General features: G+C 37.4%; 1 protein-coding gene across 1 annotated transcript in view; it reads left to right on the forward strand.

Annotated features, from left to right (window-relative positions):
- The first annotated feature begins 215 nt into the window (after positions 1-215).
- SOHLH2 (spermatogenesis and oogenesis specific basic helix-loop-helix 2) overlaps positions 216-12559 on the forward strand; it is a 39725-nt gene continuing 27381 nt past the window's right edge. The window contains exons 1-5 of the mRNA XM_057306787.1: positions 216-236; positions 1479-1693; positions 9950-10011; positions 10092-10196; positions 11726-11825. Coding sequence (XP_057162770.1) covers positions 216-236; positions 1479-1693; positions 9950-10011; positions 10092-10196; positions 11726-11825 — 503 coding nt within the window. The remainder of the gene's footprint in view (positions 237-1478; positions 1694-9949; positions 10012-10091; positions 10197-11725; positions 11826-12559) is intronic.

The raw sequence follows: 12559 nt of genomic DNA on the forward strand, positions 1-12559 counted from the left end.
ACAATATGATTATATATCTAGAAAATTCAGGAGAATCAATTAAAACATATTGGAACTAAGGAGAGAGTACCATAAAATTCTTGAAGCAAATTCTTCATGCAGAAATGAGTAGCACTCTCTGTATTAGTTGTATCAATTAGAAAATATAGTGAGAAAAGCTATCCCCTTTACAATGACTCCAGAACTTTGAAATATCTAGGAATAAGCATGAGGACATGTGCAGAATCCATATGAAGGTAACATTTAAAAAGACCTGAGGAAATCTTGAACTATAGCGAGAAAAGCAACTCACTTTTAAGGGTATAATACCCCCTTTATGAAAGTTGTGTGTGTGTGTGTGTGTGTGTGTGTGTGTGTGTGTGTGTGTTGATGTAGAAATCATCTGGAAGGATATAGACCAAACTGTTGACAGTGATTGCTTCTGAGGGGGGATTAAATGGATAAATGAAGACTCACCTCTTTTTCTTTTTTTTTTAACAAAAGAAGAAAATTAGAAGGCAGATAGAAAGGAGGAGTGCCGAAGTTTTGCTTACTTTGAACTTGACTAGTTTCCTGCATCTCATATGTTCCTTCCAGCAACCCCTGAGAAACCAGGCTGAAGGGGAGAGGAAGCCCCATAGCCGGACAGCCTCATTAGCATCCTGCCCCGCAGGGTTTGTGTCTTTGCAAGCTGCCTTTCTCTTCATAGGTATTTCCAACTCTTTCACCCACTTCTTTAGGCTTCAACTCTGCTCAGCTTCCAAATCTGTTTTCTCACGTGGACCTGTCTGCGGCCTGCCATTTCCAACTGTCTGCTGACTGTTCGCATTAATTCGAGCATCCCTATTCTTTGACAGTTTTAGTGGATTGTGTTCAATAGCTATAAAGAATAAAACATAGGAAAATAAAAGGTGAAGAGGGAAATTACATTTTTCCTAACTGAATGCACTTGAAAATAACCCAAAAGGAAAGAAAGTTGCTTTTCTGGCTCCAAAATTTTGGGTTTTGAATAGCATGTATATTCCATTTAAAGAAAAGACTATGAGTGTCTCTTGGAATTTAGGAATTTGGATCTTACTCTGTTCTCTGGAATGTGTGTTTCATCAAAATAAATGGTTTGGGAGAGCCACCAGTTTGTTCTTCTCACTAGTAAACAGATTTTTCAGCAGGATGAGTGATTGGGAAACTGGGCCTTGAGAATCCTACCTGTTGTTCCTAGAACGAGAAAGAAACGGGGGGAAAACCACAGTAGAAAAGCATTTGTAGGCAAAACTTTTAAAAATAGCATGACCTTCAGATCCATTCACCACCCTAGGTACTGAAGACAAGAAATTATTAGTTCCCGTCCCTGAAGTGCTTCTAGTTGACTCTTCAGTCTACTTGTAGATCAGTCATTGTGTTATTTGTCACCTTTATTAATTGTTCCTATGGTACATGACATCTTCTCTGTGCTCAGATATTAATTGTGTGGTGCTTCTGCTTTTTTCCTTCTCTTTCAGGCAAAAATAGACCTGTTGTTAGTTGGAGATATCACTGTTCAGTACCTGGCAGATATTGCAAAGAAATGCTTTTCAAGTATTGCAGAAGTCACCGTAACCATCAGGGATGTGGGGCAGGCAGCCGCGCTTCTCAAGGACCTCCCATTTGATATGGTTTTCCTGAAGATGACTTCTTTACCAACAGCCGAGGAGCTGGGAGCTATGAAATTAATTAGGTGAAGTTCAAATACCTTGACTTTGTACCTTTATAATAGTTTTTATTGAAACCCATTTCTATAAAAAAAAAAAAAAAACCTTAAAAGATGGTACTATTTATGCTTTAATTTTTAAAATGAGAGATATTTTCATGGGCAGAAGAGGTATACATATTGTTGTTTTTATTGCCAGTTTGACATGCTATTATAAGAATTATCATTTTCATTTAAAAAGTAATTGATGTGGGTGAGAATGTGAGAATTAATTGGTCATAGAAGTTTATTTGGTGTATAGTACTTTAATCCCATAGGTACTCCTTTTTAATAACTATGTCATTTAAAATGGCACATCTTTTCAGAGTTCATTAATTGTGATGGCAGATACTGAAGCAGGTGAGCACTCTTAGCTCCATGTCATGTTAGCAATGGACTAAAATTACCTTTTTCAAAGATGTCCTAATGTGGACGAGCCCTGAGACTCTCTGGATCCGCCAAGTCCAGATCGATATCAACTCCAATATTTTTGTTTCATCTTGTAGCTCCATAGACATTCTGCTTCTGTATGACTCATTCCACTCTAGAGACCTGGAGTCTGGTGGTGGGAGAGTTAGGTGCTTTTTTGCCTGACTACATAGGATTTTGAGCCATCTGAGATTGATTGATTGATTGATTGATTGATTGATTGATGAGAGAGAGAGAGAGAGAGATTGAAAGAGGTGGGGAGGGGCGGAGGGAAAGGAATCTTAAGCAGGCTCCACACTCAGCCTGGAGCCCGACGTGGGGGCTGATCCCACAACCCTGAGATCATGACCTGAGCCGAAATCAAGAGTCGGATGCTCAACCAACCGAGCCACCCAGGCGACTTTTTAAGCAAGGTTAGGGCAAAACAAATTTGTTCCCTTTCTACGAGCAGATTTGATAGCGAAAGTATGATTGCAGATAATATTGGAATATATAAGTACGTGTAATAATGACAGGACGGGCCTTTCATGTCTAAAGGAGAATGTTCAGAGACAATAGTGTTATCCCTGAATAGAAAGGAGCAAGCGTATTATGTTAAGGACAAGAAAAGTTGAAATGGGAAGAAGCCAAACTGATGAGTTCCTTGTTAAAAAGAGAGACAGATGCAGCTGCTGCGGTTTCTTAGAACTGGTGATCTTCTGCACCTCTTTTGGCTTCCTGCTGGGAATATGAACTCTAGACAAACCAGGTAAACTCCTCAAAGTGGATTTCATTTCCAAGATATGAGGTGAACTGTCTTGCTTTTGAAGATATGCCTATTTTATTACATACCTTTAAAAATCAACTCCTATAAATAGAGTTCCCCTGGATGGGACCTCATCATAATAACGCAATTATTATAGTATTTCAGCATGTTTACATCAGTGTTCTGAGGGAGGTGGAGCAGGGTTTTGTCATCCCTCCATGACAAACAACGAAGGGTGAAGTGATTTGCCTAAGGCCACATGACTTATTTTTACAATACTCAGACTAAAAAACTCTTTTCTCTTCATGTTCTTTGTAAAACTCTGTAATTCCTTGGCTCCTGCGTTGAAGCCCCTTCTTTCACACCTCGGATTCAACGTATGCCACACTTCGTATAAGCTAAACATACGTATCATTTTGGAAGAACACTGGGCAGATGAGGGTGGCTGATCTCTTTCTTCATTCCAAGAGTAGGAGCCTCTCCAGGTCCCTCTGAATGTAGTCAAGGCTTTGTATTTGCTCAGCATTGAAGCTACATTTTGAACAGGATAAGATTAAAGTTCTACTTAAGAACCAGTTTTACGTCTAGTTGCAATTATTCAAAGCTCGGAGGTTAGAGGAGAGAACGCCCTGTCTGATACCCCTGTGTGGGTTCTCCCCACTGGTGCTTTCTTTGCTCTGAATAACACAGCTGAAGACTTCTCCTCAGGCAACAGAAGGTAGATGAAGGTACTAGTTATACAGAAATGCATGTGGTAGTTCTCTTTTGCTAAAAAAAAAAAAAAACACATTTGTTTGAAAAGAAAAAGAGGATCATTTGAAAACATCTGGATGTGCTTATCTCGTCTCTTGTTCTGTTGTTCCCAATACCCAGTAGAGGACTCAACGACTAGCAAGTATTCAGTACCTGGCTGTGGGTGTGAGCGAGCGACTGTGAGGACGTGTGGGAGAAACGCCATTCAGGGCAGCGTGTTCTAGCTTTTGTCTTCCTCCCTAAAAAAGGGATAGTTTTCTTTGCAGAATCTGTGCCTTTTGTGGCGCTGGCCTCAGAGACGTAAGAGGTCTCTGGAATTCCCTTTCTTGCCCTCAGAACTGTTACGAGTTTTTGACTTATGAATTATTTAAACACTTGTGGGTTTATATATGTTTATTTTTTTTTTTTTTATATTTTTGAACCTATGGTTTTTCTTAGAGTAATGAGTCCTATAAACTTACTGCCCCATTTGTGAGGCATTTAAAACTTCATCGTTCCTAAAGCACTGTATCTTTTGAGTTTGAGCTGACATTTAATGTCTAAACCAAAATGAAATGTCTTGTTTAGCTTTTCTTTTGCTGTATTTTAGACTTTTCCCTCTAATATCCTTGTTGCTTTGTAATATCTCAAAATCTGGATGAGTTCTGCAAAGTATAAGACTATTTATCTTACTTTTCTCTCTCTGGGTACTTTATACGTTTTACCAGTTAATGAAGAGCCTAATACAGAGTAGAAATGTCCCCATTTATTTGCAGTTTTAGAGCCCATAATCACAAATCTATGTATCTATAATACATATGCATTTCTATTGAAGGTAAGAATGAAGTATATAGCCTGTTAGTTATAATGTTAGGTCTATTTTAGAACAAAATATAAGCAGACTATTTAAAAATATTTTTAAATTTATGCTTATATAAGAACTACGTTTTTAGCTTGGAGCTAATCAGTGATCAATTTTAATCATTCATAAAAACATTGGCACTTTACAGACTGACATTCTCAAGAATGGCACATCTTAGGCGTGCCTGGGTGACTCAGTTGGTTAAGCATCTGCCTTCAGCTCAGGTCATGATCCCATCATCCTGGGATGGAGTCCTGTGTTGGGTCCTTGCTTGGCAGGGAGCCTGCTTCTCTCTCGCTCTCTGCCCCTCCCCCTACTTGTGCTCTCTCTTGTGCTCTCTCTCTCTCAAATAAATAAATAAAATCTTAAAAAAAAGAATTATGGCACATCTCAATACAGAATTATGTTCTTAATAGTATTCCCCAATTTGATTTCATTTTATGAATACATTTTTATTGAGCAGGATGAACTCAAATACTACCCATTGATAAAATATTTTAAGAAAGTCTTAGGGTTCATATGCTTGGCTTCAGACTTCCAAAATTGAACCACACTCAAAGAGCAGATACGTGATAATTCAGACATATCCTGATACTTTATCTTCCAAAGCCAGGTATGGAAAATTAAAATGTGTTTTAAACTCATCAACGATGTATGGCTCCTGTCTGAAATTGGGATCTTCCATTACGTGAAATGTCTCTGCAGTTCTTAGAATTCTGTGATCCTTGTGAGCTCCAAGTAGTTCAGCGGTAGCAAAGGAACGCAGAATGTGCCTCCATCTGCTCTGGCTACAAATCGAGTTTGGATCTGATTTTATTGTTCCCATGTAGTTTCAATTGTCTGGTCAGTTAACTTATTAATTCACTAAGAAAACCTAATCCCGTGAGCCACAGGGATCTACCTAACAAGCTGTCCTTTTGTGTCCCCAATTCCAAAACATCTTTGACTTGACGGTGCAACTCGGTAAATCTTATTAGCCAGTTGGCGTGACCTAGCCCCCTGAATGCTTGATGATAAACAGAAGAACAACAAGATGTCGAAATAGTTTTACTAAAATCATTGTTCTATAAATTGTTGGTTGAGTGTAAATGTGGTGACCCTGACTTAGGAGGTTCACAGCAGGAGCTCTTCTGAAGAATAGCATAATGGTCACTATTGACCAGAAGAATAAACTCTCAGAACTCAAGTGTATTTTATCACAGGTGCCCTATTAGGAGCAAGTGAACTTAGTGTTTTCACTAAGTAAAGCTCTCAATTTTCTCATTAAAAATGGTCGTTTTAATTAAGTCATTAGCAAAGAACATTATTTGTTACAAGTCCCAAATTGGCCAGCCAGGTTAGTTTGGCTGCATGTGGCCCGCAGATGGCATAAGGGATAACTGTACTCAAGAAGGCTACCACCCAAAAGTGACACTGGCTTTTGTCCCTTGAAGTCCTTGTGAGTCTAAAGGAAATGAGTTAAGAAATTTCTCCTGGCTTCACAGGGACTTATAAGACCCCACTGGTCCTCTTATTAGATGATAGATTTCAGAGGCCAGAGCTTTCATGAGGTTCTTTAGTCAGCTGAGTGTACAACTCAGCTCAAGACACTTTATATGATCTTTTTTTTTTTTTTTTCAGCTACCAGGAACCAGACCTGGGGATAGGGGCACGATGGGGGATCTGTACTGCTGCCCTTTGAGCTTGTTACTCTAGTTCCAGAGAATACCAGAGACAGGCATAAGAAGGGACACTAGAATATCAACATCTAATCTTGTATGTAGAGTATGGTCTCAAGAACATCTCGACATTTAAATGGTGTATTGTGTGAAACATGAGGAGAAATGAGCTGTCCCCCAATGAATTGCAAATTTTTAAAACCCAAGAGATTTCAACTGAGAAGGTACTCATAAGGTCTCAGAACTTGCGATTTGATTTTGGTATATGGAAGAAGTGCTATTAATTGGGGTGGATGAAAGAGATTTTGGCTTTATTTTTGTGTTGCTTAGTTTTAAGGAACATTCATTCATTAGGAAGAGGACGTTTTTTTGGTGATCCTGGAAACTCTTAGCTTATCGATCTGTAGAGAATGTGAATGAGCAGCTGAGCTCCAGACCAGTGTGTTGGATTCTGGGAATTCTATTGATTAGTGGAGCTCCTGTACAGCATCACAATTAGGGTTTCACTGGCAGGGGAAGTGTTTGGGTTGGTAATTGATTCTGTGCTAATGACAAAAATCCTGGAATTCCAGCTCTGTCTGATGTAAAGCTTGACATTTGAAAGTCATCAGGAGGGCATATAAATTCACTATCCAAATCTAACCTACTTTTGTGCCAGTAACATCAATTTGTAAAATAAAGAAGTAGACACAGAATATTTCTAAAAGCGAAGAATCTGTTTTATTTAAAATTCTCTAATTCTAGAGTATTTTAGCTTATAATTTACTCTGTGAATCAGCAAAATATTTTTTTATTCCAAAAGTTTGGCTAGGCTAACTCCTAGTCAGCCCCAGAGGCATTTCTGCCTGGAAGCCTGAGGCCGCAGAATAGGGTTGTTCCCAGGTATGTACTTCTGCTGGCCCCTACGACTTTCCTTCACAACACCAGGTACATATTTGGCTACTTAATTATCTACAGTGATTTGTTCAACGTCTGACCCCCTCAAGAAACTGTTAACTCCATGAGAGCAGAGACCTTGTTTCCCTGTCTGTCCATGGTTTCCCCTAGAGCCTAGCACAGAGTTTGGCACATGGTGGGTTCTCACTATATATGACTCAGATATATAAATTATGTATACAGTTGACCTTTAAACAACATGAGGGATAGGGGTACCAATCCCCTGCACAGTGGAAAATCCATGTATAACTTTTTTGCAGAGGGTATTTTTTTGTGCATGATAAAATCACATAGCACAAATGTTACCATCTTGTCCATTTTTTAGTGTTCAGTTCAGTAGTGTTAAATGTATTCACATTGTTGTGAAGTATATCTCCAGAACTTTTTCATCTTGCAAATCAGAAATTCTATTCCTGTTGAACAACTTTCCCTTTACCCCTCTCCGCATCTCCTGATAACCAACATTTTACTTTCTGTTTCTATGAATTTGACTACTTTAGATACCTCATATAAGTGGAATCATATAGTATTTATTTTTTTGTGCCTGGCTTATTTCACTTAACATAATGTCTTAAAGGTTCATCCATATTGTAGCATTTAATATCTTTTCCTTCTTTTTAAAGACTGAATAATATATTCCACTGTATGCATATAACACTGTGATGGTTAGTTTTTATGTGTCAACTTAATTGGGCCATGGGTACTCAGACATTTGGCCAAACATTCCTCTGGGTGTATCTGTAAGGATGTTTCTGAAATATTTTCACATCATGTTCACAGCAGCACTCTTCACAATAGCCAAGAGGTAGAAGCAACCCAAATGTCCCTTGACAGATGAATGGATAAACACAGTGTGGCTATGTTAATCAGGATTCTCGAGAAGCAGAACCAATAGGATGGCGATCTATCTATCCAACTATCATCTATCCATCTACCTAGAGATAGAGAAGGAGAGAAGTTGGTTTATTTTAAGGAAGTGGCTCATGCCATTATGGAAGCCAAGATCTGTAGTTGGCAAGCCAGAGACCCAGAAGAGCCAATGTGTAGTCAGGCTGAATGCAAAGGTCTGAGAACCAGGAAAGCTGATGGTATAAATTTCATTTGTAAAGCTGGTAGGCTCAAGATCCAAGAAGAGCCGATATTTCAGTCTGAGTCTGATGGCTGGAAAAGGCCAATGTCTCAGCTCAGGAGTCAGGCTGGAAGAGTTCCTTCTTACTCAGACTTTCTGTTCTATTTAGGCCTTCAATTAATTAGATGAAACCCACCCACTTTAGGAATGCCAGTCTGCTTTATTCAGTCTATCTCAATTCAAATGTGGTTCTCATCCACATATAACTTTTGACTGTCTCCAAAAACTGAACTACTAATAGCTTGCTGTTGACCTGAAGACTTACTGATAATTTGGAACAATTGTTGAACACATATTTTGGATGTTACATGTATTATATACTGTATTCTTAGAATAAAGTAAGCTAGAGAAAAGAAAATGTTATTAAAATCATAAGGAAAAGAAAATACACTTACTACTGTACTATATTATATTTATCAAAAAAAATCCACATGTAGGTGGACCCACATAATTCAAACCCCTGTTCAAGGAGCAACTGTAATGTAATTTGGAGCATAGAGTAGTGTCTTCACTTTCAATGCATATGTAAGATAACCTAACAGTGTTATTTAGTGAGGGTCCTTCCAGGTCCTGTCTTAAGGAATAAATAATAACCATGCATAACCACATACTAGTATAATAAATGATGCTTTGAGTATGAGAGAATAGTTATATTTTTCTTAAGAGCTGAGCTGTTCTCTTTAAAGTCTGGTTCACAGTAATAGTCTCCTTGGAAAAGAATTTCTTTCTAGCTAATGCCAATCCTCAGTACCCTTTAAATTATCAGAAATTCCAACTTACTAAACTTCTCAGTGTAGTTTATTGTAATGCCACATTTCTTTATTTTTTTTCGACTTCAAGCATATAAAAGTAGAGAAAATAGTATAATGAACTTGCCTTTACCCATAATACAGCTTTAACAGTTCTAAAAACATGACTAATGTGGTTTCATCTCTGCCTGCTCCTAACTTCCCACCCCTGCTCAGTGGTGAATTATTTTAATGCAAATCTAAGATATCGTCTTCTTTCATCCATAAGTACTTTAATAATACCTCTAGAAGATATTCTAAAAAAATAACTACAATAACAATATTACACCTGAAAATTAATTACAGTTCTTTAAATTATCAAATATCCAGTGTTCAAATTTTTCTGCTTATCTTATGATTTTTTAATTTTTATTTTTTATTTTTTCATTTTTTAAAACTTTTATTTATTTAAGTAATCTCTACACCCAATGTGGGATTTGAACTCGCGACCCCCAGATCAAGAGTCGCATACTCTTCTCAGCCAGCCAGCCAGGCACCCCATCTTATGATTTTTTTAAACTGTTAGTTTATACAAATCAAGATTCAATTTTCCCTTTCCTCTGTTTTAATTTCTTTGTGTTTTACTCTTTATTTTTATCTATTTCTAAAAAGGGTCATTTGTCTTACAGAATTTTTCACATTCTGGATTTTGCTGATTTCACCCCCACAGCATTCTTTAAAATATTTCTCTTTTCCTTAAATTTCTTGTAAACTGGTGGTTAGGTCAAGAATCTGGATATGATTTAGGCTCTTTTTTTTTTTTTTAAGCACTAATAAAAACGGTCCAGCTTTTTAAATATCGCTAATCTGAAATACTACTTTTACTAAATTTCCGTATTAATGCCTCCATTTTAAGTTCTCAGGAATAAAGAAAATCACTCTAAGGCAATCTAATAAGGCAAAATATTGAATCCCAATTTTTTAAATGATGATTGTGCTTCATTGTAACCCTTTCTTTCTCTCAGATTCAGCAAGAAGAAACATACACAGTTGCTGCTTGTTTTTATCACCCCTGAAAAGTTGAAAGGTACGTGCCTGTTGGACCTGTTATTTGTTTTTTCTCCAAATAGAAATCATAAGGCCGTTATTTAAAACAAAAACTCTTAGGTTGTGTTTCAGGGTATGGAGCTGACATTACTTTAAGTGAACCCCTGACCATCGAGAAAATGAGTATTGTCGTAAAATACTGGAAAACCTATTTCTCAAATACTGGTGAGTGAAAACCAAATATCCAAAGGTTTTAAAAGTTCTAATTAAATTCTACAAAAACTATACTTATACATTTTTAAGTTGGTTTTCCACTTCCGCCTTTTATTTGCTAAGGATTACTATGTTGTGTACTGTAAAGCACATGTAATCCCTATTAATCGTAGTCTAAAGGGAAGACGTGTAAATAAAATAAAAGAAAATATACGTTCCCTACCTGTGAAGAATACATTTACATCTTCCAAAGTTGAAAATGTGTTGCCCAAGGACAAACACAGTGCTCTGGCAGGCACGAGGTTTTTCTTTTTAGTGCCCTAGTTGCTACCATCATTTCTTATTCTTTAAAATAGAGTTAATCACGTCATTGTATGAGTGTCTAAAGGCCAGGGCCACTGACCTTGGAGTGTATCACACTGTCTGCTTTGCAAAACACTTGCTCATAAGTTAGTTTACTTCTTTAAGTTAATAGGGTGGTTATCCTTTCTGTTTTAGATTTTTAGATACAGATAATTAGTGTCAATGCTTCAATTAGACCTCCCATTTCTAAACTCTTCACCTACATTGTATTATGTGTATCACCAGCATCTAAGCACTTAAGCTAATTAAATTCACTTTAATTTGGCTTATAAAAGGACAGACTCCAATTTCTGAAATTAAATTCTCCTGGAATCATTGTTGATCAATGACTATATATGGTTTTCCTAGGCCTGGGATACTAGCTAGGAATTTTTTAAAATTAAGATGATGTTCTTCTTAAAATGGGCCTGAAAAAACACTTTCAGGATTATCCTGTATAAACTCTTATTCCAGATGATGTAGGACTCAGTACACCGTTCCTTTTCATGGTTTTGGGTGTTCTTTGTTTTTTTTTTTTTAACATTCAGGGAAGATTAGTGAGTCTGTTCTGTAACATTCCAATGGCTGCCAGCCACTGCAACCTCAGAGTTCTTCCTGGAAATGGCTAGCTGGTGACCCAGATCCTCTCTGCAACCTCTTATTTGGCTCTCAGTGGAAATAGAGCAGCTGCTCATCACCACCTGTCCAGCACCCTCCCTACTGGTCATAACCACGTCTGCTTCTGGTCATCTCATCTTTGCTCTGAGGATGAGCAGCTGCAGAAAAGAAAAGAAAAAGAAAAAGAAAAAACATCAGATGTCGTATTTTGACAATACAGCTGTTTACTGTAGACTCATACATATTTTCTTTCTCTGACATTTACCATAAATAAAAACTTAATACATAAACTCAGCCGAATGTGTTTTAAGCACACCTATCTCTAAGTTACTAGAATCTGGTTGGAAGAGGATGTCCTGGAGTGAACAGAATGTATATTTTCATTTTGTGTTCTAACCTGGGTGGTTTTGTGCTTTACAGACTAAAATCTATAAATTGCTTTCAATTTAAAAAATACTGCTTTGTAAAATCTGTTGAATAAAAAGTGGCAAGTGCTTTTTGATGAGGGCTTGTATGTACAATCAACAGCATCCCTACCAGTGATTTTAGAATTAAAATAGTCCCCCCTTTAAAACTTTCAGTTAAGAATGAATATTCTGTGAAGCCTGAAGAACCAGGATTGCCCTTGCAGAAGTCCTTCAGTGAACAATTGGGATATTTTTCTGCTGATCTATTTGCTTGGTTAGTTTTTTTTTTCACTTTTTCATAATAACAATTTTTACGGTATAACTTCTAGAGAACTTATTGATTGTGGAACACTAGTTCAAGTGCTAGGGGTGATGCAAAAGGAAAAGGTTATGTTATAGAAGAGGGATGGGACTTTTTCTGTATTTCAGAGTCCTGAGTTGGGACTGTGGGTACATACTGCAGAGGTATTCACTTCAATACAAGGAAATACTTCCTAACAATCAGAGTTGACCACAGGGGACCAGGGTGAATTGCAAGGTCCTAAGTTCCTCAGCACTGGAAGTGTTAGAAGTCTGGGTTATCATTAATCAAAGTTGAATAATAGCAGTGGTATTCAAACTTTTTAGAAACAGTGGAATCTTCTTCAAACAAAACTTTTACATCCAACCCCAGTATTTAAACAGACAAGAGCAGCCTCAGATGTTACCCACCTACCACTAAGCTTCTCTCTGATATCTTTTTTGAACTCATGAATCTATCCCCCCGATTATTGAAAACAACACTTAAAAATGTCTCTCCGTCTCTGTCCCCACCTCTCCCAGCCTGAGATATTAGAACTGGGACTCAAATCTGTGTCGGATAGGTGGTTGAACTGGGGTCAGACCTTTCTAGTGCTAGCATTATCTGCTTATAAAAATTCAATTTTTGTGAATTTCTTTCATTCGCTTTACGCTGATTTCCAAGGAGGTTTTAAATAGCGCATAGGGCTACAAGGAATGAACATAGCT

The sequence above is a fragment of the Ursus arctos genome, unplaced genomic scaffold (assembly GCF_023065955.2).
Source record: "Ursus arctos isolate Adak ecotype North America unplaced genomic scaffold, UrsArc2.0 scaffold_10, whole genome shotgun sequence".
In the NCBI taxonomy this organism is placed as follows: Eukaryota; Metazoa; Chordata; class Mammalia; order Carnivora; family Ursidae; genus Ursus; species Ursus arctos.